General features: G+C 43.4%; 1 protein-coding gene across 3 annotated transcripts in view; it reads right to left on the bottom strand.

The window, feature by feature from the left end:
• Nucleotides 1-575: 575 nt before the first annotated feature.
• Nucleotides 576-27,146, bottom strand: part of gpr141 (G protein-coupled receptor 141) — a 92,344-nt gene continuing 65,773 nt past the window's right edge. The window contains exons 1-4 of one of the 3 annotated variants that reach the window (XM_072270185.1): nt 20,348-20,409; nt 20,084-20,192; nt 2,026-2,073; nt 576-1,939 (exon numbers count right to left, since the gene is read on the bottom strand). In XM_072270185.1, coding sequence (XP_072126286.1) covers nt 1,041-1,886 — 846 coding nt within the window. In that variant the 5' untranslated portion in view covers nt 1,887-1,939; nt 2,026-2,073; nt 20,084-20,192; nt 20,348-20,409 and the 3' untranslated portion in view covers nt 576-1,040. Of the gene's footprint in view, nt 1,940-2,025; nt 2,074-20,083; nt 20,325-20,347; nt 20,410-27,146 lie in introns of those variants that run through there. The other 2 variants (XM_072269559.1, XR_011887596.1) reach the window with 2 other exon arrangements.

The raw sequence follows: 27,146 nt of genomic DNA, 5'->3' as shown, positions 1-27,146 counted from the left end.
TTATTCTATGCATTTCTCCAGCTATGTATATGAGAAATCCTGTTATGGTCTGATCACTCTTCCTTTGACCTTTACTTGACACCATACCAAATAGCCTTAATTAATCTTTCTTTCAAAATAAAGATGATCATGTTGCTTGATTCAAATGAATGTGTTAGAGACTCTGATAAATTGTGGTGTAGTATTGTGGAAAGTCTGTGATTTGTGTCACGAGTCCAGAGTTTACACCAGATCATCGTGCTATGTTATCAATAGTTAATTAAACATAATATTGCAGCATATGTTTCGATATTTTAAAGGCACTGAATAGGCACAAAATGGAAAAGATGGTGAACAGGTCTGCCTGCATTGCTTTGGCATTCTGCAGGTCACAGTCCATTTGGAAAACTTTGGTCAAAATCCAGTTCGGATCACTGTACTAATGAACAATCTCTTGCTAGTATTCAGCATTTATTGTATCAGCAATGCCAAATGGATTGTATTTAAAAACATGAATGAAACTCAGTTCACCCTCTCCCACGTATTTAAAATATTTTATTTATTTTATGTAGTGATACAACACAATAATAGGCTCTTATGGCCCAACAAGCCTTTGCCGTCCAATTACACTTATGTGACAAATTAATCTGCTAACCCATACATCTTTGGAATGTGGGGGGAAACTAGAGCACCCTGAGGAGCCCCATGTGGTTATGAGGAGAACGTAAAAACTCCTTACAGCCTTTAGCAGGAATTGAACCTTGGTCACTGGCACTGTAACAGTGTAATGGTAACTGCTATGATACTCATATCTGCAAGCATATGACAGAATCACAAACAATTTTCAATAATTTTAGATATCTTAATTTTATATGAATTATCACATTTACAAAGCACACTATGCAACCACATTTCTACAGCACTTATTGTCCACGATTTAAAATGTATGTACAATGTCCATAATTCAATAACCAAAACATTTTGCAGTTAGTAATTTTGAACATCTTTATTGTACATGAGAATTAATTTGCATTCATTTGAAGCTAGACCAGACTAATTTTTTAATGCGCAGTGAAAAAGAAGATCAGCCCATCAAAGCAGCTCATTGTTGTTAGAGCTAAGAATATTTCATTAATAATATAACAAGACTTATCTTGCTGAATGTAGAACAACCTGTAGACAAGGTAGGGCAAAAAACATGTGATCATAAGAAATAAAATCAACAATGTCTTTTTCTGTGCTCCAAATTCCTGTCGTTTGTGTAAGGTCCTGGTGTGCTTAGCTGCTAATTTTATTATTATCCTCATCTCAATGGCAAGCAAGATACAAATTGTTGTTAGTACAACAGCAATAAGAATGTAGTTCACAGATTTTACATATCCTTCACTAATTTCTTTTTGGAACTGGAAGCATTCAGTTGTGTTATACACCTTTGAAGCACCATAGAAACTGAAAAACAGTGGGAGGATGGCAAGAAACACCAGTGCCCAGATTGCCAGGCTGACAGCACTGGAGTGCCAAGGTTGGTAAAATCGCATTGACTTCTTTCCTCCAAAGAAACTGGACATCCTTATGACAACTATAATGACATAAAACACAAAGGACAGGTACATGTGGACATGAATCATCGCACTCACTATCTTACAGAATATCTGGCTGAAGCTCCATTTATTCAAAGCATAATAGGAGAAGCGGAAAGGCAGAGTTAAGATAAAGATTGTGTGCACTGACATGAGATTGATGACAGCAATCGATGTCACTGACTTTTTATCATTTTTGATCTTCCATATCATGACGAAAGCACCAGCAGAACCTCCCACTAACACAAGCCCATAAATTCCTATTAAAATTTTCTGAGCAGAGTTTTGCAAAAGATCACAGGTGTCTTTCGTTGTTATATTAGTCATTCTGCAGATCCTTCAAGAACAAGTAACTTGTTTGTAATAAAGCGAAGAGTTTTCTGCAAAAGGAATGAAGAAATTATCCACACACCTCTGGAAAATGTACTGAAAAGGAGCTAATCAACAACATTGTTGCAGAACTCACAGATAAGTTGTTTGTAGTCAACTGCATTAACCTTGTTGGTTTTGAAACCTGAAAGAAAAGATTTAAGATATAATAATTAAAACAATGGAACACATTAAATACTAATCATTGTATATCAGTGCCCATTACTAATGGGGCCATGGCTGCTGAAAAATATGACAACTATATGGTCTTATGTAGATGATACAAAAATGGAGGGCTATGTAGGAGGAAAGAGTTAGGTTGATCTTAGGATAGGTTAAAAGGTCGGCACAAAGTTGTGAGCCAAAGGGGCTGCACTGTGTTGTTGCATTCAACGTTCTAAAGTGTAATACAACATATTGTGTGGCATTGACCACCAGCAATGTGCAATGGGAGCTCCCAGAACCCTGGTGTAATTGGTAGAAGGAATGGGTTCCCTCACAAACTATCCACTTGGTCAATCCAGCATGCTGTACATCCGGCAGTTAGCATAATGCTTTGCAGTGTCAGCGATTGTGGTTCAATTCCTGCCGCTGCCTGTGAGAAGTTTATATGTCCTCCTGTGATTGCATGTGTTTCCACCGTTTGCTCCAGTTTCCGCACACATTCCAAAGATGTACGGGTTAGTTTTTAGTGAGTTGTGAGCATGCTATAGAAACATAGAAACATAGAAAATAGGTGCAGGAGTAGGCCATTCGGCCCTTCGAGCCTGCACCGCCATTTATTATTATCATGGCTGATCATCCAACTCAGAACCCCGCCCCAGCCTTTCCTCCATACCCCCTGACCCCCGTAGCCACAAGGGACATATCTAACTCCCTCTTAAATATAGCCAATGAACTGGCCTCAACTGTTTCCTGTGGCAGAGAATTCCACAGATTCACCACTCTCTGTGTGAAGAAGTTTTTCCTAATCTCGGTCCTAAAAGGCTTCCCCTCTATCCTCAAACTGTGACCCCTCGTTCTGGACTTCCCCAACATCGGGAACAATCTTCCTGCATCTAGCCTGTCCAATCCCTTTAGGATCTTATACGTTTCAATCAGATCCCCCCTCAATCTTCTAAATTCCAACGAGTACAAGCCCAGCTTATCCAGTCTTTCTTCATATGAAAGTCCTGCCATCCCAGGAATCAATCTGGTGAACCTTCTTTGTACTCCCTCTATGGCAAGGATGTCTTTCCTCAGATTAGGGGACCAAAACTGCACACAATACTCCAGGTGTGGTCTCACCAAGGCCTTGTACAACTGCAGTAGTACCTCCCTGCTCCTGTACTCGAATCCTCTCGCTATAAATGCCAGCATACCATTCGCCTTTTTCACCGCCTGCTGTACCTGCATGCCCACTTTCAATGACTGGTGTATAATGACACCCAGGTCTCGTTGCACCTCCCCTTTTCCTAATCGGCCACCATTCAGATAATAATCTGTTTTCCTATTTTTGCCACCAAAGTGGACAACTTCACATTTATCCACATTAAATTGCATCTGCCATGAATTTGCCCACTCACCTAACCTATCCAAGTCACCCTGCATCCTCTTAGCATCCTCCTCACAGCTAACACTGCCACCTAGCTTCGTGTCATCCGCAAACTTGGAGATGCTGCATTTAATTCCCTCATCCAAGTCATTAATATATATTGTAAACAACTGGGGTCCCAGCACTGAGCCTTGCGGTACCCCACTAGTCACCGCCTGCCATTCTGAAAAGGTCCCGTTTATTCCCACTCTTTGCTTCCTGTCTGCTAACCAATTCTCCAATACCTTACCCGCAATACCATGTGCTTTAAGTTTGCACACTAATCTCCTGTGTGGGACCTTGTCAAAAGCCTTTTGAAAATCCAAATATACCACATCCACTGGTTCTCCCCTATCCACTCTACTAGTTACATCCTCAAAAAATTCTATGAGATTCGTCAGACATGATTTTCCTTTCACAAATCCATGCTGACTTTGTCCGATCATTTCACCTCTTTCCAAATGTGCTGTTATCACATCCTTGATAACTGACTCCAGCAGTTTCCCCACCACCGACGTTAGGCTAACCGGTCTATAATTCCCCAGTTTCTCTCTCCCTCCTTTTTTAAAAAGTGGAGTTAAATTAGCCACCCTCCAATCCTCAGGAACTAGTCCAGAATCTAGCAAGTTATATTGGTGCTGGAAGCATGGCGACACTTGTGGCCTGCCCCAGCACATCCTTGCACTGTGTTGATCATTGCCACAAATGACACATTTCACTGTATGTTTTGAAGCACATGTGACAGGTAAAGATAATCTTCAGCTTGACACTCAACCTATTCTTATTAGGCATGCTCTCCAATCCAGGCAAATCTCCTCTGCACTCTCTATAGCATCCACATCCTTCCTGTAATGAGGTGACCAGAACTGAACACAGTACACCAAGTGGGTCTGACCAAGGACTCATATGGCTGTCACATTACCTCACGGCTCTTGAACTCAATCCCACATTTGATGAAGGCGAACACACCATACGCCTTTTTAACAACACTGTCAACCTGCACAGTGGTTCCTATGGAAACGGACCCCGAGGTCTCTCTGATCCTTTGCACTGCCAAGAGTCTTACCATTAATACTATATTCTGTCTTCAATTTGACCTACCAAAATTAACCACTTCACATTTATCTGGTTTGAACTCCTTATGCCAGTTCTCAGCCCAGTTCTGCAGCTACCAATGTCCTGCTGTACCCTCCAGCCTATCCACAACACCCGCAACTTGTGTGTCATCAGCAAACTTACTAACCCACCTTGCTACTTTCTGATCCAGGTCATTTATAAAAATCACAAAGAGGAGGAGTCCCAGAACAAATGCCTGAAGCCCAGCACTGGTCACCAACCTCCATGCAGAATATGAACCATCTACAACCACCCTTTGCCTTCTATGGGCAAGCCAACTCTAGATACACAAAGCAATGTCCCCTTGGATCCCATACCTCCTTACTTATCGAATGAGCCTTGCATGGGGAACCTTACTGAAATTCATATACACTACATCCACTGCTCTACCTTTATCAATGTGTTTCATTACATCCTCAAATAATTCAATTAGGCTCGTAAGGCATGGCCTGCCTTTGACAAAGCCATGCTGACTATCCCTAATCAGATAACATTTCTCCATATGCTCATAAATCCTGCCTCTTGGGATCTTCTCCAACAAAGGTTAAAGATCTCAGTGAACACTCCAGCCAGTTGATCAGCACAGGTCTTTAGTACGTGGCCAGGTACTTCGTACTGGGCCAGATGCTTTTCATGGGTTCACCCCCCGAAGGCTGCTCACGCGTCAGCCGCAAAGACTGAAATCACCAGATCATCAGGGGCTGTGGGAATTTGTGATGGCTCCTCCATGGTTTGTCAGTCAAAGCGATTATAGAAGGCATTGAGCTCATCTGGAACATAGGAGTTGTCTATTGGTGGGTCCTCAGGTGGCTGTAGAGCCTGTTCAGGGATCCACATATTCTGGTGCAGTGTGGACAAGAGCAAGTAGTGGCTGTGATTAGTGGTTGGGTCTTTTGGCTATTCAATTTTACAGTCTTCAATGTTAGGTGGGTAGAGGGACAGAGGGATCTCAGATATTTACACCACTCACCGAAAGATGCACTGCAGAACAGTAAGGCCACCAAGTTACTAGAACTGAAATGCAGGGTAGTTATACTTCAGCTGTATTGAATCTTGCATGGACCCTAGAGTGATGTGGAGTTTTGGCCACATTATGAACTGCAAAGGTCTCAGGCACCCTAGATTTTTATATAAACTTTGTTTTAAAATTTTATATTTTTGTCTTCTGCATTAGTGTGTCAGTAGAAAAGAGCAAATTTTAGATTTCTAACCATTCTTTTTCTGATTAACTGAAACAGGAATGGGTGTAGAAGGAATCAAACTGGACGAAGGACAACCAAACTAAAAGGTGAGGCTGTGGGAGATGTGACAGTTTAACTTTCAAATCATCAATTCCTACACCATGGTAAGAGTGAGCATAGCAACAAGACACAAAGTGGTCAACTGCATCACCAACATCTCTGCCAAGCAGAAATTTTGCAGCAGACAGGAGCTTCAAGATGTGCTCTCCAAGCTCTTCTGAAGAAGCAGAAAGAAATAGGCAAGGATGAGGACCAGAAATGCAGTGCTCAGGCATGGAAAATGAGTTTAGCAAATGAGAGATACATCAAACTGACATTCCTTCTAAATCAGAAGTCTAACACTGCTATCAGCTCTGAACTCACAGAAACCTTTGGAACCCAAGGATGCCCCTCTACAGTCATGGAAGAGCTGCTGCCAAAATGCCATTCCGCCAAAGTGGAAACAAAGAGATTCAACTATGCACAAAAACACAAGAACTGGGATGCTGAAAATTGGCAGCAAGTACTCTGGACTGATGAGTTAAAATTTGAAATCTTTGGCTCCAACAGGTAGCAGTTTGTCCATAGAAGAGATGGAAAGCGCTACATGGATGAGTGCTGCAGCCAACAGCGAAGCATGGTGGAGGTTCTCTGCAGGTTTGGAACTGCATTTATGTAAATAAAGTTGGTGATCTGGTCAGAATTAATGGAATCCTCAGTGCTGAGGTAGAAGCAGATTCTCAGTCATTACAATACCGTTAGAGAGGCATCTGTTCAGTCCCAACTGTATTCTGCTGCAGAACATTGACACCAAACACACGACCATGGTCATAAAGTACTATCTTCAGCAAAAATGTAGAGAAGATGTAGCTCATTCAGGTTCATCGAATGAGGTCATATGGCATCAATTTGCAGCAGTTTGGTGTTTGAGTAGTGGCCAATCAGCAATCAGGATTGAATGGCAAGAATAAATAAAATAAGGCAGGGAAAGCAAAGTGGCCATTATAGGGCGGCCTTTATTGGAGACGACAGCATTCAAGAAGATGTTTGAGGCTTTAGCTCTTCAAGGCTTCAGTGAGGAGCAGACAGAAGTCAAGAAAGTTGTAGGTAGATTTCATTCTGCAGTTTATTTATTGTTTTCTTCCTTATATTATTTGCTCAGTTAGAACAGTAGAGATGCCAGGTAATATAGTTGAATGCTCTTCTTGTGGGATGTGGGGAGACCGGGAGACCTCCAGTGTCCCTGATGACCACCTGCAAGAAGTGCATCCAGCTGAAGACTCAGAATCCGGTTTATTATCACCGGCATGTGTCCTGAAATTTGTTAATTTGGCTTCTAACACTCCGTGTTAGAGGGTTAGAGCTGGAAATAAATGAACTCTGGATCATTTGGGAGTCTGAGAGGATGATGGATAGGACATTTAGAGTGATAGTTACATCCAAGGTGCAGGACTTTGATGTAACTATCATCTTGTAACTTGTAACTTGGGTGTGAGGAGAAGGCAGCATGGGAGTGGGGATGACTGGAAGAATTGGATCAGCCCATGATTGAATGGTGGAGCAAACTCAATGAGCTGAATGGCCTACTTCTGCTCCTATATCTTATGGTCTTTTGGTCTTATGGAGTCAGGAATTGGTGACAATCAGGAAGGGGAAAGGGGTTAAGGAGCCAGTGCAGAGTATCCCTGTGGCCATTCCCCTCAACAACAGGTAGACCACTTTAGATACTGTTTGGGGGGAGTGGGGATGACCTAGCAGAGAAAAGCCATAGGTGTGAGGTCTCTGGATCTGAGTCTGGCTCAGTGACTCTCAAGGGAAGGGGAGAGAAGAGATGAACTGTGGAGGTAGGATAACAGAAAGGAGGTTCTGTGGACAAGAATGAGATATCCGGATAGTATGTTGCCTTCCAGATGCCAGGGTCCAGATCATCTCTGTTAGAATCCACAGCATTCTTAAGTGGGAGGGTGAGTAGTCAGAGGCCATGTAGGTACTGATGACATAGGTAGGAAGAGTGACGAGGTTCTGTAAAAGGAGTTCATGGAGTTAGATGCTAAGTTAGAGGACAGGACCTCCAGAATTGTGATCTCAGGGTTGCTATGCATGCATTGTGCTGCTGAGACCAGAAATAGATCAAAGAGTTTAGCACATGGCCAAGGAGTTGGTGCGGGAGGGAAGGCATCAGAGTTTTAGGTTATGAGCCTCTCTTCCAAGGAAGGTGGGATCAGTACAAAAGAGACAGTTTGTAACTGAGCTGGAAGGGATGAATATCCAAGCAGGAAGGTTTCCAAAGTGCTGTGCAGGGGTTGGGAGCTAATCAGGAGTTGCAGGGGGATGGGAACCAGAGTTGCAGAATAGATAGTGGAGAGGCTGTGGAGACAGATGTTGTTAAGATCTCAGACAAAGTCAGGAATTAAAAGGTTGAGCATGGTGCAATCAATGTTCAGAGCTGTGTATATTTTAATGCAAGAACGACCGTAGGGAAGGTAGATGAGCTCAGAACATTGATCAACACCTGGAATTATGACGTTGTAGCCATGGGTGAGACTTGGTTGCAAGAGGGGCAGGACTGGCAGCTCAAAATTCCAGGGTTCCTTTGTTTTAGATGCAACAGAGCAAGAGGGATTAAAGGGTGAAGGGTGGCAGTACTAGTCAGCGAAAATGTCACAGTTGTTCTCAGTCAGGACACACTGCAAAATCTCATATAGTGAGGCTTTATGGTTAAAACTGAGGAATAGGAGAGACATGACCATGTTAGTGGGGCTATATTTTAGACCACCCAATAGTCCGCGGGATTTAGAGGGGCAAATTTGTTGAGAGATTGCAGACTGTTGCAGGAAATATAGGGTTATGATAGTAGGTGATTTTATCTTTCTGCATACTGACTGGGACTCCCGTGTTGTAAAGGACAAGGTGGGATAGAGTTTGTCAAATGTGTTCAGGAAATAGAATCAGTACATAGAATAGAAGTCCCAATGAGAAAGTTAGTGATACTTGATCTCTATTAGGGAATGAGATGACAGGTGAAAGAAGTTTGTGTAGGGGAACACTTTGCATCATGCGATTATAATCCCATTAATGGGAGGCCTTCAAAAGTGAATTTTGATAGTACAAAGCTCGCAGGAGCACAGGTCCGTGGTGCAGAAGGGAAGGCGGTGAAGAAGGGAGCGGTAGTGATAGGGGATTCAATAGTCAGGTGAACAGACAGCAGATTCTGTGGACATGAATGGGACACTCAGGTATGTTGAGGAAACAGAGAGCCTGCAGAGAGACTTAGATAGTTTAGGGGAATGGGCAAAGAAGTGGCAAATGAAATACAATGTCGGAAAGTGTATGGTCATGCACTTTGATGCAAAAAATAAATGGGCAGACTATTATTTAGATGGGGAGGGAATTCAAAATGCAGAGATACAAAGGGACTTGGGAGTCCTTGTGCGAGGTACCCTAAAGGTTAACCTCCAGGTTGAGTCGGTGATGAAGAAAGCGAATGCAATGTTGGCATTCATTTCGAGAGGAATAGAATATAAGAACAGGGATGTGATGGTGAGGATCTATAAGGCACTCGTGAGACCACACTTGGAGTATTGTATGCAGTTTTGGGCTCCTTATCTTGGAAAGAATATACTGAAATTGGAGAGGGTTCAGAGAAGATTCACGAGAATGATTGCACGAATGAAAGGGTTACCTCATAAAGAACGTCTGGTAGCTCTTGGGCTGTATTCCCTGGATTTCAGGAGAATGATGGGGAATCGCACAGAAAGATTCCATATGTTAAAAGACCTGAACAGATTAGATGTGGCAAAGTTATTTCCCATGGTAGGGGATTCTAAAATAAGAGGGCACATCTTCAGGATTGAAGGATGTCCATTTAGAACTGAGATGCAGAGAAATTACTTTAGTCAGAGGGTGGTAAATCTGTGGAATTTGTTGCCACCAGTGGCTGTGGAGGCCAAGTCATTGGGTGCATTTAAGGAAGAGATAGATAGGTTCTTGATTAGCCAGGACATCAAAGGGTATGGGGTGAAAGCAGGGGAGTGGGGATGACTGGATGAGTTGGATCAGCCCATGATTGAATACGGAGCAGAATCAATGGGCCGAATGGCCTACTTCTGCTGCTATATCTTATGGTCTTATGGTATATTGCCTCCCAGGAGCCAGGGTCAGGGACACCTCGGATCACATCCACAACACTTTGGAGAGGGAGGCAGGGCAGGTAGATGTCTTGGTACATGTTGTTATCAATGACATGGGAAGGAAAAGCAGAGAGGTCCTGAAAAGAGGATTTAGAGATCTGGGTAGAAAGCTGAGAAGCAGGACCTCCCAGGTAGTAACTTCTGGATTGCTGCCTGTGCCATGCATCAGTGACAGTAGAAACAGGATGATTTGGCAAATTAATGCGAGATTGAGAAGCTGGTGCAATGGGCAGGGCTTCAGGGTCTTGGATCATTGGGATGTCTTCTGGGGGAGGTATGACCTGTTCAAAAGTGATGGGTTGCACCTGAACCCGAAGGGGGCAAATATTAAGACCATAGGACATAGGAACATGAGAGGGCACAGTTTTAAAGTGCTTGGAAGTAGATACAGAGGAGATGTCAGGGGTAAGATTGGGTGAGTGCCTCGAACGGGCTGCCAGCGACTGTGGATACGGTATACAATAGGGTCTTTTGATACAACAGGGTCTTTTGAGAGACTCCTGGATACAATAGGGTCTTTTAATTTCTAATTTCTCTGCATCTCTGTTTTGAATGGATGTTCCTCTATCCTGAGGCTGTGGCCTCTTGTCCTAGACTCTCCTACCATAGGAAACATACTTTGAGTATTGTGAACAGTTTTGGGCTCCTCATCGAAGAAAAGATGTGCTGGCATTGGAGAGGATTCAGAAGATGTTCAGAGTAGTGCTGTACTATTCTGTGTTCTATGTTCTAAAGGGTGGTGATTTTGAGGAATTTGTTGCCACGTACATCTGTGGAGGCCAGGTCATTGGGTGTATTTAAGGCAGAAATTGATAGGTTCTTGACTGGACATTGCATCAAAGGTTACGGGGAGAAGGCTGGGTACTGGGGTTGAGGAGGAGATAGAAGAAAGGATCAGCCATGATTGAATGGCAGAGCAGACTCAATGGGCCAGATGGCCTAATTCTGCTCCTATGTCTTATGGCCGCAGCATCACATCCCTATGATCTGGTATTCAAGGCCTCTTGAAATGAATGCAAACATTGCATTTGCCTTCCTCACCACCTACTCTACCTGCAAGTTGGGTGTTCTGCGCAAGGACTCTCAAGTTCTTTTCCATCTCGGATTTTCGATTTTCTCCCCATTTAGAAAACAGCCTGGGCATTTACTTCTACTGTCAAAGTGCTTGACCATGCATTTTCCAACATACTATTTCACTTGTCACTCTCTGTTAAGGTTCCTTTTTTTCTCTGCCTTGCTCTACTTAGGTTAGTAAATAACCGTTGCATGTTCTTCATGCCAGATGTTGGAGTCTCCCAGGGAACTAGATCTGTGTGAAGTACATCCAGCTGCAGTTCCTTTAAGACAGTGTTTGGGATCTGGAGTTACAGCTGGATGACCTTTGGCTTCTACAGGAGAGTGAGAAGATCATCGATCAGAATTACAACAAAGTAGTCACCCCGGAGGTGCAGAAGACGAGTAGCTAGGTGACCATCAGGAGAATTGGAAATGTGAATAGGCAGTTTGGGCAGAGCACTCTGTGGCCATTCCCCTCAATGATAAGAACATTTTGGATACGGTTGTGGGGGGGTAATCTCCCAGGGGAATGCCGTGGAGCATGAGTCCATGATGAGAAGGTAAAGAGGCAGAAGAAGGGAACAGTAGTAATAGGGGACTCAATAGTCAAAGGAACAGACAGGAGATTCTGTGGCCATGAACGGGACACCCGGATGGTATGTTGCCTCCCAGGTGCGAGGGTCAGGGACAACCTGAGGAGGGGAATCTCTCAGGCTAAACACACATACAAACAGAGAATCGAGGAGCATTTCAACTCCTCGGACCCCAGCGCATGTGGATGGCATACAGATCATTACAGACTTCAAACCACCTAGTACTGTGCCCCCTTCCAGCTCTGCTTCCCTCCCCGATGAGCTCAATTACTTCTACGCTCGCTTTGACCGAGAGAACAAGGAGGTCACCCTCAAAGCGGATCTCCCACCTGCTGAACCGCCTCTCTCACTTTCCACCTCTGATGTTTGCGCCACCCTGAGCAGGGTGAATGTACGGAAGGCAGCTGGTCCGGATGGAATACCTGTTAAAACTCATTGCATAACACTAACAAAACTAAAGAGTTAGTAGAGAGAAAAAATAAAAATAAAAAGGGACCATTATAATTAAACAGTCAAATGTGCACAGGTTGGAGCTGAAATCTTCCAAAAATCATATTCACTGATTCCCCAGTAAACTCCCGATCCTTGGCTCCATCGAATCACAATCCCCACCAGATGGAATTGGGTCTACTCTCTTCATCTCCAGCCAAACCAAGGCCAAGATTCTCACCAGAATCCAGCACAAAACGAAGCCCACTCCCCCAGCCTTCTCTCCCGATTGGATGGCTACATTCCTAAGCAACTCTAACAATACCCCAAACACTGCTACTACAAAAAGACCATTACATGAAATACCTTACACTGTTAGCAGTGAAACATTTACCAAGGCATTACATAAGAAATAAGGTGGATATCCTGTTGCAATATTACAGATTGTCAGGTATGATGTTGTTGTGGCCATCACTAAATCATGGCTGAAGGACCCATCTACAACCACTCTTTGCTTTCTGTGGGCAAACCCGTTCTGGATCCACAAAGCAATGGCCCCTTGGATCCCATGCCTCCTTACTTTCTGAATAAGCCTTGCATGGTTGTACCTTGTCAAATGCCTTGCTGACATCCATATACATTACATCTATGGCTCTACCTTCATCAATATGTTCAGTCACATCCTCAAAAAATTCAATCAGGCTCGTCAGGCATGACCTGCCTCTGACAAAGCCAAGCTGACTATTCCTAATCATGTTATGTCTCTCCAAATGTTCATAAATCCTACCTCTCAGGATCTTCTCCATTAACTTACCAACCACTGAAGTAACACTCACTGGTCTATAATTTCCTGGGCTATCCCTATTCCCTTTCTTGAATAAGGGAACAGCACCCACAAACCTTCAATCCTCTGGAACCTCTCTGGTCCTTATTGATGATGCAAAGATCATCGCCAGAGGCTCAGCAGTCTCCTCCCTCGCCTCCCACAGTAGCCTGGGGTACATCTCGTCCGGTCCCGGCAACTTATCCAACTTGATGCTCTCCAAAAGCTCCAGCACATCCTCTTTCTTAATATCTACATGCTCAAGGTAGTTGGTTTACAAACAGAGCCAATGGGTAGTGAGACTTTTAGCGAGGAGAGGCTGATGATAGGGCAAACTTGCAGACAACCGAATGAGTTGCAACGTAAAAACAGACAAAATGGAAAAGGCAGAATGCAGGCTTAAGGCATTATATTTGAATGTGCGCAGTACGCGCAATAAGGTTGATTCACTTTTAGCACAGTTACGGTTTGACAAGTACTATGTCATAGGCATCACTGTATTTTGGCTGAAAGGAGATTGTAGCTGGGAGCAGAATGTCCAAGGATACACATTGTATCTTTGGACAGTAAGGATAGGCAGGAAGGCAGAGGAGGTGGCGTGGCTTTGTTGGTAAAAAATGAAATTAAATCATTAGAAAGAGGTGACATACAGTCAGAATGTGTTGCATCATTGTGGATAGGGTGGATGAATCCCCAGGGCCTGGCAAGGTGTTTTCTTGAACCTTGTGGAAGCCAAGTGAAAAAGTTGCAGAGACATTTAAATCATCCTTAATGACAAGTGAGGTACCAGAGGATTGGATAGCTAATGTTGTTTTGTTGTTTAAGAAAGGCTCTAAAAATAAACCAGGAAATTATAGGCTTGTGAGCCTGACATCAGTAGTGGGAAAGTTGTTGGAAGGTATCCCAAGGGATGGGATATATGTGTATTTGGATGTACAGGGATTGATTAGGGATAGTCAGCATGGCTTTGTGCATGATAAGTCATGTTTAACCAAGGAGGTTACCAGGACAGCTGATGACAGCAAGGCAGTGGTTGTTGTCTACATGGACTTTAGTAAGACATTTGACAAAGACGTGCATGGGAGGTTGGTCAGGAAGGTCCAGCTGCTCAGCATTCAAGATGATGTAAGGGTTTTGGCCCGAAATGTCAACTGTACTTTTTTTGATAGGTGCTGCATGGCCTGCATAGTTCCTCCAGCATTTTGTGTCTGTTGCTCAGATTTCCAGCATCTGCAGATTTTCTCTTGTTTGACAATTGGATTATATACTGGCTTTGTGGGAGAAGCCAAAAAGTGGCAGTAAATTATTGTCTTTCTTACTGGAGGCTTGTGACTAGTGGAGTGATGAAAGGATCGGTGCTGGGTCTATTGTTGTTTGTCATCTATACCAATGATCTGGATCATAATGTGGTTAACTGGATCAGCAAATTTGCGGATAACACCAAGGTTGGGGGCATAGTTGACAGCAAGAAAGTCTATCAGAACTTGCATGGGATCTGGACTGGCTGGAAAAATGGGCTGAGGGATCTGTGAATATGGGTCCATTATTCATTGAAAGTGACAGCACAGGAAAAGAAAGCCTTTGGCACATTGCCTTTCATAAATCAAAGTAGTTAGTACAGGAAATGAAATGTTGTGTTGAAGTTGTAGAAGATGTTAGTGAAGCCCAATTTGGAATATTGCGTGCACTTTTGGTTATCTACCCACTATAAGTAAGTTTGAAAGACTGCAGAGAAAATTTACAAGAATGTTGCCAAGACTGCAAGACCTGAATTACAAGGAAAGATTGAACAGGTTTGGACATCATTCCTTGGAACGAAGAAGATTGAGGGGAGATTTGATTGAGGTATACAAATTAGAACAGATAAATGCAAGCAGGCTTTTCCCACTGAAGTTGGGTCGTACTACAACTAGAGGTCATGGGTTAAGGATGAAATTTGAAAAGTTTAGAGGAACATGAAGGGAAGCATCTTCACTCAGATGGTTGAGAGCATGTGCAATGAGTTTCTAGCGCAAGTGATGCATGCAACCGGCCATCAAGACTGTCAAAATCTGCAGAACTCTGACAAGCTCTCCAAGATGTTTGGAACAACCTACCAGCCAATTTTTTCATAGAACTGCATGACAGTGTACTTCAGAGAATTGATACGGTTTTAAAAGCAAAGGGTGGTCACACCAAATATTGATTTGATATTGTTTTTTCCACCTGCTGATCTTTATCACAATTCTCTGATCTTTAGAAACTTTTCATTTCTTTATATTTGAAAGCATCTTCACTTTACAGAATGTTTTTACCTGTTCCTAAGATTTTTGCACACGAGGAAGGCAATGTGTCCCATTAGGTTTATCCTGGCCAAAAAAAAAACTCTAACCTTATCCCATTTTGCAGAACTCTACCCTACATTCTATTGAAAATAAAAAAAAATTAGATGCTGGAAATCTAAAATAAAGACAAAAGAAGTGCTGGAACTCCTCAGCAGGCAGACCACAGACTGAAGATCCTTCTTCAGAATTGGAAACTGATAAAGCTGTAGGAAAGGTAGAATAGAGAGAGAGGATGTATCTAAATGAAAATGTTTCAGAGACATTTTCCCTCCGCTGTTGTGAAAGAAGTTGACCATATCTTGTCCATTACCTCTGCTTCTGCCTTCACCCCTCTCCTCTTAGACAGAACAAAAATAGATTTCCCTATTCTATTTATTCCATTCCACCAGCCTCTACCTTAAACCAATTGTTCTCTGTAATTTATACACCTTAAAAAAGACACTTCCTTCCTCTTTCACCACCAGATATATCATTCTTCTTTCAGTATTCTGTAGGGACCTTGCCCTCCGGAACTCCCTCGTGCAGGCTGTACTTCTTACAGTACTTCCACCTTACAACTCAAAACTTGTGCTTTCTCAGACACATACACACACACTCGCACGCACAGATATATACAGACACATGCACACAAATATGCATAGGAACTGCAAGGTTAAAAAAAAACATTATGGGAATCACAGATAGGACTCCAAATAGTAGGACTGAGGTGCTGTATTTAAATGCGCATAGCATGCAGAATAAGGTGGATGAACTCATGGCGTAATTTTAGATTGGTCGGTATCACTGAGTTGTGGCTGAAAGAAGGCCATAGTTGGGAGCCTAACATCAGATATACTTCGTATCGAAAGGACAGGCAGGAAGACATAGGCAGTGAAGTGGGTCTTTTGGAAAGAGACGGAATTACATCTTTAGAAAGAGATGACATAGGATCAGAGAAAATTGAAACTTTGTGTGTGGATTTAAGAAATTACAAGGGTAAAAAAATACCTAGAAACGTAGAACACAGAAACGTAGAAAACCTACAGCACAATACAGGCCCTTCGGCCCACAACACTGTGCCAAACATGTCCTTACCTTAGAAATTACCTAGGGTTACCCATAGCCCTCTATTTTTCTAAGCTCCATGTACCTATCCAGGAGTTTCTTAAAAGACCCTATCATTTCCGCCTCCACCACCATTGCCAGCAGCCCATTTCATGCACTGACCACACTCTGCGTAAAAAAACTTAACCCTGACATCTTCTCTGTACCTGCTTCCAAGCACCTTAAAACTGTGCCCTCTCGTGCTAGCCATTTCAGCCCTGGGGAAAAGCCGCTGATTATCCACATGATCAATGCCTCTCATCATCTTATCCTCCATCAGAGGATAGTCAGAGGCTTTTTCCCTGGGTTGAAATAGCTAACACGAGAGGGCACTATTTTAAGGTGCTTGGATGTAGGTACAGAGGAGATGTCAGGGGCATTTTTTTTACGCAGAGTAGTGAGTGCATGGAATGGGCTGCCGGTGACAGTGGTGGAGGAGGATATGATAGAGTCTTTTAAGAGTCTCTTGGCCAGGTACGTGAGCTTAGAAAAATAGAGGGCTACGTGTAACCCTAGGTAATTTCTAAAATAAGTACATGTTCGGCACAGCATCGTGGGCCGAAGTGTCTGTACAGTATTGTGCTGTAGGTTTTCTATGTTTCTAGTGTGCATGTGTATATTTTATTTCCAGCCAACACCAGGAGACTAAAAAGTTTTGCTACTTAGATATATATTGGGGTGCGATAGGAGGGAGGTGGGGAGTGGGTCTTCTTTCTGTGGTCTGTGTACCTCCTGTACCTAATAAAATGGCCACTGAGTGTAAATTCATTGTTTTCTGCTGCTGCAGCGCATCCTCTTCGGGTCTGACGTGCTGTGTGTTCACAGATGCTGTTCTGCATACCACTGTTATAACACGTGGTTACTTGAGTTACTGTTGCCTTCCTATCAGCTTGAACCAGTCTGGCCATTCTGTTTCATCTTCTTAAAAAGATATTTTTACCCACAGAGCTACTGCTCACTGGATGTTTTTTGTATTCTGCACCATTCTCTATAAACTCGAGAGACTGTTGTGCATTACAGGCCCTTCGGCCCATGACGTTGTGCCGACCATGTAACCTATTCTAGAAACTGCCTAGAATTTCCCTAGCACATAGCCCTCGATTTTTCTGCCACACTCTTTAAGGGATAGGGTTGCCAGCCTCCCAACTTGCCTCCTTTCACAGCCGGGATTGGGACTGTCCATGGTGGAATTCTTATCCTCCTCCAGTGTACCAAAAATACCTTTGTACAATTATGGCCACACTCCTTTTGCCGCTGTATTTGATGTATTGAAAGAATGCAGCTTTTTGTGTGACACAGAGTTTATGGACCATGACACAAAACAGCTTGGTCTGGGCACACAAAGCTCGCATCAGACATCCCCTTGGTACCTATTTCCAACCACCTTAAACCTATGCCCACTTGTGATAGCCTATTCGGCCCTGAAAAAAAGCCTCTGGCTATCCACACGACCAATGCCCCTCATCATCTTATACACCTCTGTCAGGTCACCTCTCATCCTCCATCACTCCAAGGAGAAAAGGCCAAGTTCACTCAACCTATTCTCATAAGGTACGCTCTCCAATCCAGGAAACATCTTTGTAAATCTCCTCTGCAATCTCTCTATTGTATCCACATCCTTCCTGTAGTGAGATGACCAGAACTGAACACAGTACTCCAAGTGAGGTCTAACTAAGGTCTTATATACAGTAGCTGTAACATTACCTCACGGCTCTTAAACTCAAACCCTCAGGTGATAAATGCCAACACACCATATGCCTTCTTATCAACACTGTCATACTGTGCAGCAGCTTTGAGTGCCCTATGGACCCCAAGCTCTCTCAGATTCTCCACACTGCCAAGAGTCTCACCATTAATATTGTATTCTGTCTTCAAATTGGACCTACCAAACTGAACCACTGCACACTTATCTGAGTTGAAGTCCTTCTGCCACTTCTCAGCCCAGTTCTGCGTCCTATTGATGTCCCGCTGTAACCTGTGACAACCCTCCACATTATCCAGATGATAGATGTTACTAAGATAGGTGGAGTTGTGGATAATGAAGTAGGTTTTCAAAGCTTGCTGAGAAATTTAGACCACTTAGAAGAGTGGGCTGAAAGATGGCAGATGGAGTTTAATGCTGGTAAATGTGAAGTGCTATATTTTGGTAGGACTAATCAAAGTAGGACATACATGGTAAATGGTAGGGCACTGAAGAATGCAGTAGAACAGAGGGATCGTTCCCTGAAGGTGGGATCTCATGTGGATAGGGTGGTGAAGAAAGCTTTTGGTATGCTGGCCTTTATTAATCAGAGCATTGAGTATAGAAGTTGGGATGTAATGTTGAAATTGTACAAGGCATTGGTAAGGCCAAATTTGGAGTATTGTGTACAGTTCTGATCACCGAATTATAGGAAAGATGTCAATAAAATTGAGAGAGTACAGAGGAGATTTACTAGAATGTTGCCTGGGTTTCATCTCCTAAGTTACAGAGAAAGGTTGAACAAGTTGTGTCTTTATTCTTTGGAGCGTAGAAGGTTGAGGGGGGACTTGATAGAGCTATTTAAAATTATGAGGGGGATAGATAGAGTTGACGTGGATAGGCTTTTTCCATTGAGAGTGGGGGAGATTCAAACAAGAGGACGTGAGTTGAGAGTGAAAGGGCAAAAGTTTAGGGGTAACATGAGGGGGAACTTCTTTACTCAGAGAGTGGTGGCTGTGTAGAACGAGCTTCCGGAAAAAGTGGCTGAGGCAGGTTCGATGTTGTCATTTAAAGTTAAATTGGATAGATATATAGACAGGAAAGGAATGGAGGGTTATGGGCTGAGTGCAAGTCAGTGGGACTAGGTGAGAGTAAGAGTTCGGCATGGACTAGAAGGGCTGAGATGGCCTGTTTCCATGCTGTAATTGTTATATGGTTATATGGTTATCCACAACATCTCCAACCTTTTTGTCATCAGCAAACTTACTTCTACTCTTCTACTTCTTCATCCAGGTCATTTATAAAAAATCCCAAAGAGGAGAGATCCCAGAACAGATCTCCATGGAACATCGCTGGTCACCGACCTCCATGCAGAATACGAACCATCTACAGCCACTCTTTGCCTTCTGTGGGCAAGCCAATTCTGGATCCACAGAGCAAGGTCTCCTTGGATCCCAAACCTCCTTACTTTCTGAAGGAGCTTAGCATGGGGAATCTTATTAAATGCCTTACTGAAATCCATAAACATTACATCCACTGCTCTACCTTCATCAATCTGTTTTGTTACATCCTCAAGGAATTCAATCAGGCTCTTAAGACACAACGTGCTCTTGACAAAGCCATGCTGACTATCCCTAATCAGATTATGTCTCTCCAAATGCTCATAAATCCTGCCTCTTAGGATTTTTTCCAATAACTTGCCCACCACAATAATAAAAAAGCACAATATATATAAGTATGTTCGATAGCTTATATATGTCTGTAAAGCAATGCTTGGCGCAGGAGTGTCTGACTGATAACTATCTTGACTTGGCCAAATCCTACATTGTCTCAGTTTCTATAGCACTCTCAAGGGGGCCGCCAATTACTGTGTATGTCCTGATCAGGTTTAACTCCGCAAAATAAATCCTGGAACTCCTACCCCAAAGTCGAAATATGAGAAAGACAAAAATACAATAACTAAAATAATTTTAAAGAAAGACAGCTTTGAGGAAATTGCTGCTTATTTTCTTTGTTCTCTTTCCATCTCCATTTGAATTAAACTTTGCATCAAACACATTGTCTTACCTTGAGGCTTGTGATCAAAGCTGAAAGGTGAACTTTATGCTTGCCCGTTGACAACAGCTTCTCAAGTGCAAAATATGTCACCAGCTAAAGAGGGACTTCCTTTTTTTTACTGCAGTCAAGACCAGAGGAAATAAGCAGTCTAAATATGTCCATTGGTTTTAACAGGAGCTAAAATACTGTTTTGGTAGGTTTAAATAGTTGTATTAAAAACAACCTGCCAATTCTTGCATTTTAGCTGGAAATATACAAAAATATCATCCTTACAAAATCTAAAATCATATATCTGATTCTGCTGTTAGGGGGGTGGTGGTGGTGGAGGGTACCTCCTCACAGAGCTGTGTTTCATGTTCTAATACACAGAGACTGTTATGAAACTGACATAGATGAAATCTGCTTCCTGGTTGTGCCACTATGGCTTACACTTTGGGGACCTTCAGTTAGACCATCAGACAACCGAGCAGAATTGGATCATTTGGCTCATTGAGTGGACCCCGCCTTTCCCTCATTGCTGAGTTGACATCACACTATACATTTTCCCGGTGCCTCTTTCCAGTTATGCTTTGTTGAAGATTAAATTTATTTTAGTCAACATATAAAGTATTTTTTCTCTGATTATTGACAATGTTTTGCCTTTCTGTTTCAGGCTGCAAAACAACTTAACACCTTGTACAGCACAACAGAGACAGAGTTATTTTTCACCAGAGCTCATAAGACCACAAGACATAGGAGCAGAATTAAGCTATTCAGCCCATCAAGTTTGCTCCACCATTCCATCATGACTGATTCCCGGATCCCACTCAACCCCATACACCCGCCTTCTCGCCATATCCTTTGATGCCCTGACCGATCAGCAAACGATCAACTTCCACCTTGGCCTCCACTGCAGTCTGTGGTAGAGCATTCCACAGATTTAACACTCCCTGGCTAAAAAATATCTTCTTTACTTCTGTTCTAAATGGTCACTCTTCAATTCTGAGGCTGTACTCTCTAGTTCATGATAACCCCACCACAGGAAACATCCTCTCCACATCCACCCTATCTAGTCCTTTCAACATTCGATAGGTTTCAATGACATCTCCCTGCATTCTTCTAAATTCCAGTGAGTACAGGCCCAAAGCTGCCAAACACAACTCATGTGTTAACCCCTTCATTACCAGAATCATCCTCGTGAACCTCCTCTGGACTCTCTCCAATGACAACACATCTCTTCTGAGATATTGGGCCCAAAACTGATGACAATACTCTAAGTGCAGTCTGACTATTGTCTTATCAAGGCTCAGCATCATCTCCTTGATTTTCTATTCTATTCCCCTTGAAATAAATGCTAAAATTGCATTTGCCTTCTTTACCACAAACTCAACCTGAAAATTACCCTTCTGAAAGCTTTACACAAGAACTCCCATTCTTCCAATTTGTCTAAGTCCTTCTGCAATCACATTATTTCCTCAGCACTACTTACCTCTCCACCTATCCGTATAATCCACAATTTTGTCACAAAGCTATCAATTCCGTTAATTAAATCACTGACAAACAATGTGAAAAGAACCAGTCCCAATACTGACCCTGAGGAACACCACTAGTTACTGAGAGCCAACCAGAAAAGAACCCTTTTATTCCCACTCATTGCCTCCTGCCTGTCAGCCATTCCGCTATCCATGCCAGGATCTTCCTGAAACACTATAGGATTTTATCTTGTTAAACAGCCTCATGTGTGGTACCTTATCAAATGCCTTTGAAAATCCAAGAATATTACATCCACTGCCTCTCCTTTGTCCACTGTGCTTGTTACTTCCTCGAAGAACTCTAACAGATTTGTCAGGCAAGATTTCCCTTTACAGAAACCTTGCTGAATTTGACATTTTATCATTAGTCTCCAAGCACTCTGAAACCTCATCCCTAACAATAGACTCCAACACTTTCCCAACCACTGAGTTTAGGCTAACTGGTCTATAATTTCCTTTCTTTTGCCCTCCTCCCTTCTTAAAGAGTGGAGCGACATTTGCAATCTTCCAGTCCTCCAGGACCATGCCAGAATCAAGTGATTCTTCAAAGATCATGACCAATGCATCCATAATCTCTTCAACAACCCCTCTCAGGTCTCTGAGCTGCAGTGCATCTAGCCCAGGTGACTTATGCACCTTAAGACATTTGAGTTTAGAACATAGAACATAGAAAACCTACAGCACAATACAGGCTCTTCGGCCCACAAAGTTATGCCGAATGTGTCCTTACCTTAGAAATTACTAGGCTTACCCATAGCCCTCTATTTTTCTAAGCTCTGTTTACCTATCCAAAAGTCTCTTAAAAGACCCTGTCGTACCTGCCTCCACCGCGGTTGCCGGCAGCCCATTCCACGCACTCACCACACTCTGAGTAAAAAACTTACCCCTGACATCTCCTCTGTACCTACTCCCAAGCACCTTAAACCTGTGTCCTCTTGTGGCAACCATTTCAGCTCTGGGGAAAAGCCTCTGATTATCTACATGATCAATGCCTCTCATCTTCTTGTACACCTCTATCAGGTCACCTCTCATCCTCCGTCACTCCGAGGAGAAAAGGCCTAGTTCACTCAACCTGTTTTCATAAGGCATGCTCCCCAATCCAGGCAACATCATTGTAAATCTCCTCTGCACCCTTCCTATAGTTCCCACATACTTCCTGTAGTGAGGTGACCAGAACTGAGCACAGTACTCGAAGTGGGGTCTGACCAGGGTCCTATATAGCTGCAATATTACCTCTCGCTCCTAAATTCAATTCCACGATTGATGAAGGCCAATACACTGTATGCTTTCTTAACCACAGAGCCAACCTGCGCAGCTGCTTTGAGCGTCCTATGGACTCGGACCCCAAGATCCCTCTGATCCTCCACACTGCCAAGAGTCTTACCATTAATACTATATTCTGCCATCATACTTGACCTACCAAAATGAACCACCTCACACTTATCTGGATTGAACTCCATCTGCCACTTCTCAGCCCAGTTTTGCATCCTGTCAATGTCCCGCTGTAACCTCTCACAGACCTCCACGCTATCCACAACATCTCCAACCTTTGTGTCATCAGCAAACTTACTAACCCAACCCTCCACTTCCTCATCCAGGTCATTTATAAAAATCACCAAGTGTAGGAGTCCCAGAACAGATCCCTGAGGCACACCACTCGTCACTGACCTCCATGCAGAATATGACTCATCTACAACCCACCTAGCAATTTTTCCTTTGTGATAACAATGGCAGTCACTCCTGCTCCCTGACACTCATGGACCTCTGGAGTCCACTGTATAGTAAATAGGATGAGGAATTGGGTCTGAATTTTACTTGCTCACTGAGGTTTTTACAGTGGATTGTTTTGAGCAAAACAGTAGGACGAATCCTCGACATAGATGATACCGAGAACGAAGGGCTTGAGTGAGGGCGAGATACTGGATAGCTACAGCTGTTTTCACTGGGAGGGAGGAGGGCTGAGGGGTGACTTTACAGAGGTCATAAAATTGTCAGAGGAGAAGATCAGATGGAACATGCTAGGGTATATTGGTTTAAGGTAACAAAGGGAAGGTAGTGGTCATGTGGAATGAGCCCCAAATTGAAATGGTAGGAGGTACATACAATGTCAACATAAAAACATTTATGTTTGGAGGGATACAGACCAAACACAGGCAATTGGGAATAGCTCAGATAGGAAACTTTGTCGGCATTGATAAGTTGGGCCAGAGGAGCAGTATCCATCCTGTGTAGCTCAATTTTCCAGTATGCAGAGAAGACTCGATAGTTAGGAGAGCAAACTGCAGATTCTATGGCTGTGAAAGAGATGCCATGATGCTGTGTTGCCTCCCAGGTACAAGATCTCAGAATATTCAAGGGGGTGAATATTCAGTCAGAGATTGTGGTTGACATTGATAGCAACGGCACAGCTATAAAGGGGAAAAAGGTTCTGCACAGGGAGTATAGGGACTTAGACATAGAAGAGTACAGCACAGTACAGGTTCTTCGGCCCACAATGTTGTGCTGACCCTCAAATCCTGCCTCCCATATAAGCCCCCACCTTAAATTCCTCCATATACCTGTCTAGTAGTCTCTTAAACTTCACTAGTGTATCTGCCTCCACCAGTGACTCAGGCAGTGCATTCCACGCACCAACCACTCTCCGAGTAAAAAACCTTCCTCTAATATCCCCCTTGAACTTCCCACCCCTTACCTTAAAGCCATGTCCTCTTGTACTGAGCAGTGGTGCACTGGGTAAGAGGCGCTGGCTATCCACTCTATCTATTCCTCTTATTATCTTGTACACCTCTATCACCATGATCTATGATCTATAGTTGTTATGGACTTCATAAAATCAGTTGTAGATGAGTGTATCCCCAGAAAAACATTCAGTCTTCCCCAATCAGAAGCCCTGGATCAACCACGAGATCCACAATATGCTGATGGCAGATCGGAGGCATTCAAGTCTGGTGAACAAGAGAGTTAGAAGAGCTCAAGGTATGATCTACAGGAAGCCATCTCATGGCTTAACTTGAATCAATAAGGATACTCCACAGTTGTGGCAGGGCTTGAATACAATCACCTCCTATAAAGTTAAATCAAGCAACATAGGTGACAACAAGGCTTTGCTTCCAGATTAGCTCTATGCCTTCTCTGCTCACTTTGTTCATCAAAACAGAGGAAACATCATGAACTCCCACAGCCTCCGATGGTCCTGTGATTTCAGTCTGAGGTCGATGTGCAATCAGCCTGTAGGAGGATGAAACCCCCTGGCCCAGATGGGGTACCTGGCCAACTATGAAAAACCTGTACTGATTAACTGGCTGGAGTGTTCACTGAGATCTTTAGTCTCATGCTTCAGCAGTCTTAGCTACCCAACTGCTTCAAGCAGGATTCAATTATACTGGTGTTTAAGAGGAATATGGCAACTTGCCTCAATGATTTGGCAGATGAATGCGTGGCTGAGGAATTGGTGCATAGGGCATGACCTGTACAAGTGACACCTAAACCCGAGGGGGACCAGTAATCTCATGGGCAGGTTTGCTAGAGCTGTTCTGGAGAGCTTAAACTAATTTGGTGGGGGATGGAAACCAGAGTGATAGGGCTGTGCATGGGATAGCTGGTTTACAAACAGAAGCTGTGCGTAGTAGGACTGCTACCAAGAGGGGCCGATGGTAGGGCAAAATTGCAGTCAATGGGATGAGTTGCAGCATAGAAGACAGACAAAAATAAAAAATGGTATTATACTTGAACGCATACAATATACGGAATAAAGTAGATGAAGGCTGCAGACAAGGAGGAAGTCATGAAGGGATTGTCTTCTGAGTCATTGTGGGAAGAAGTCAGAAACAGGAAGAGGGCAATAACTCTACTGGATGCTTTTTATAGAACCCTCATTTGTAACAGAGACATCAAGGAGCAGATAGAGAGGCAGATTCTGGAATGATGCAATAATAATAGGGTTCTTGTGATGATTGATTTTAACTTTCCTAATATTGACTGGCATCTCCTTAGAGCAAGGGGTTTAGATAGAGAAGAGTTTGAACATAGAATATAGAACAGGGAATAGTACAGCACAGTACAGGCCCTTTGGCCCACAACGTTGTGCTGACCCTCAAACCCTGCCTCCCATATAAGCCCCCACCTTAAATTCCTCCATATACCTGTCTAGTAGTCTCTTAAACTTCACTAGTGTATCTGCCTCCACCACTGACTCAGGCAGTACATTCCACGCACCAACCACTGTCTGAGTAAAAAACCTTCCTCTAATATCCCCCTTGAACTTCCCACCCCTTACCTTAAAGCCATGTCCTCTTGTATTGAGCAGTGGTGCCCTGGGGAAGAGGCGCTGGCTATCCACTCTATCTATTCCTCTTATTATCTTGTACACCTCTATCATGTCTCCTCTCATCCTCCTTCTCTCCAAAGAGTAAAGCCCTAGCTCCCTTAATCTCTGATCATAATGCATACTCTCTAAACCAGGCAGCATTCTGGTAAATCTCCTCTGTACCCTTTCCAATGCTTCCACATCCTTCCTATAGTGAGGTGACCAGAACTGGACACAGTATTCCAAGTGTGGCCTAACCAGAGTTTTATAGAGCTGCATCATTACATTGCGACTCTTAAACTCTATCCCTCGACTTATGAAAGCTAACACCCCATAAGCTTTCTTAACTACCCTATCCACCTGTGAGGCAACTTTCAGGGATCTGTGGACATGTAACCCCAGATCCCTCTGCTCCTCCACACTATCAAGTATCCTGCCATTTACTTTGTACTCTGCCTTGGAGTTTGTCCTTCCAAAGAGTACCACCTCACACTTCTCCGGGTTGAACTCCATCTGCCACTTCTCAGCCCACTTCTGCATCCTATCAATGTCTCTCTGCAATCTTTGACAGTCCTCTACACTATCTACAACACCACCAACCTTTGTGTCATCTGCAAACTTGCCAACCCACCCTTCCACCCCCACATCCAGGTCATTAATAAAAATCACGAAAAGTAGAGGTCCCAGAACACACCCTTGTGGGACACCACTAGTCACAATCCTCCAATCTGAATGTACTCCCTCCACCACCACCCTCTGCCTTCTGCAGGCAAGCCAATTCTGAATCCACTTGGCCAAACTTCCCTGGATCCCATGCCTTCTAACTTTCTGAATAAGCCTACCGTGTGGAACCTTGCCAAATGCCTTACTAAAATCCATATAGATCATATCCACTGCACTACCCTCATTTATATGCCTGGTCACCTCCTCAAAGAACTCTATCAGGCTTGTTAGACACCATCTGCCCTTCACAAAGCCATGCTGACTGTCCCTGATCAGACCATGATTCTCTAAATGCCTATAGATCCTATCTCTAAGAATCTTTTCCAACAGCTTTCCCACCACAGACGTAAGACTCATTGGTCTATAATTACCCGGACTATCCCTACTACCTTTTTTGAACAAGGGAACAACATTCGCCTCCCTCCAATCCTCCGGTACCATTCCCGTGGACAATGAGGACATAAAGATCCTAGCCAGAGGCTCAGCAATCTCTTCTCTCACCTCGTGGAGCAGCCTGGGGAATATTCCGTCA

The sequence above is a fragment of the Mobula birostris genome, chromosome 1, assembly GCF_030028105.1.
Source record: "Mobula birostris isolate sMobBir1 chromosome 1, sMobBir1.hap1, whole genome shotgun sequence".
NCBI lineage: Eukaryota > Metazoa > Chordata > Chondrichthyes > Myliobatiformes > Myliobatidae > Mobula > Mobula birostris.
The sequence above is the reverse complement of the archived record's forward strand: the minus strand, read 5'-3'. Positions and strand labels throughout refer to the sequence as shown.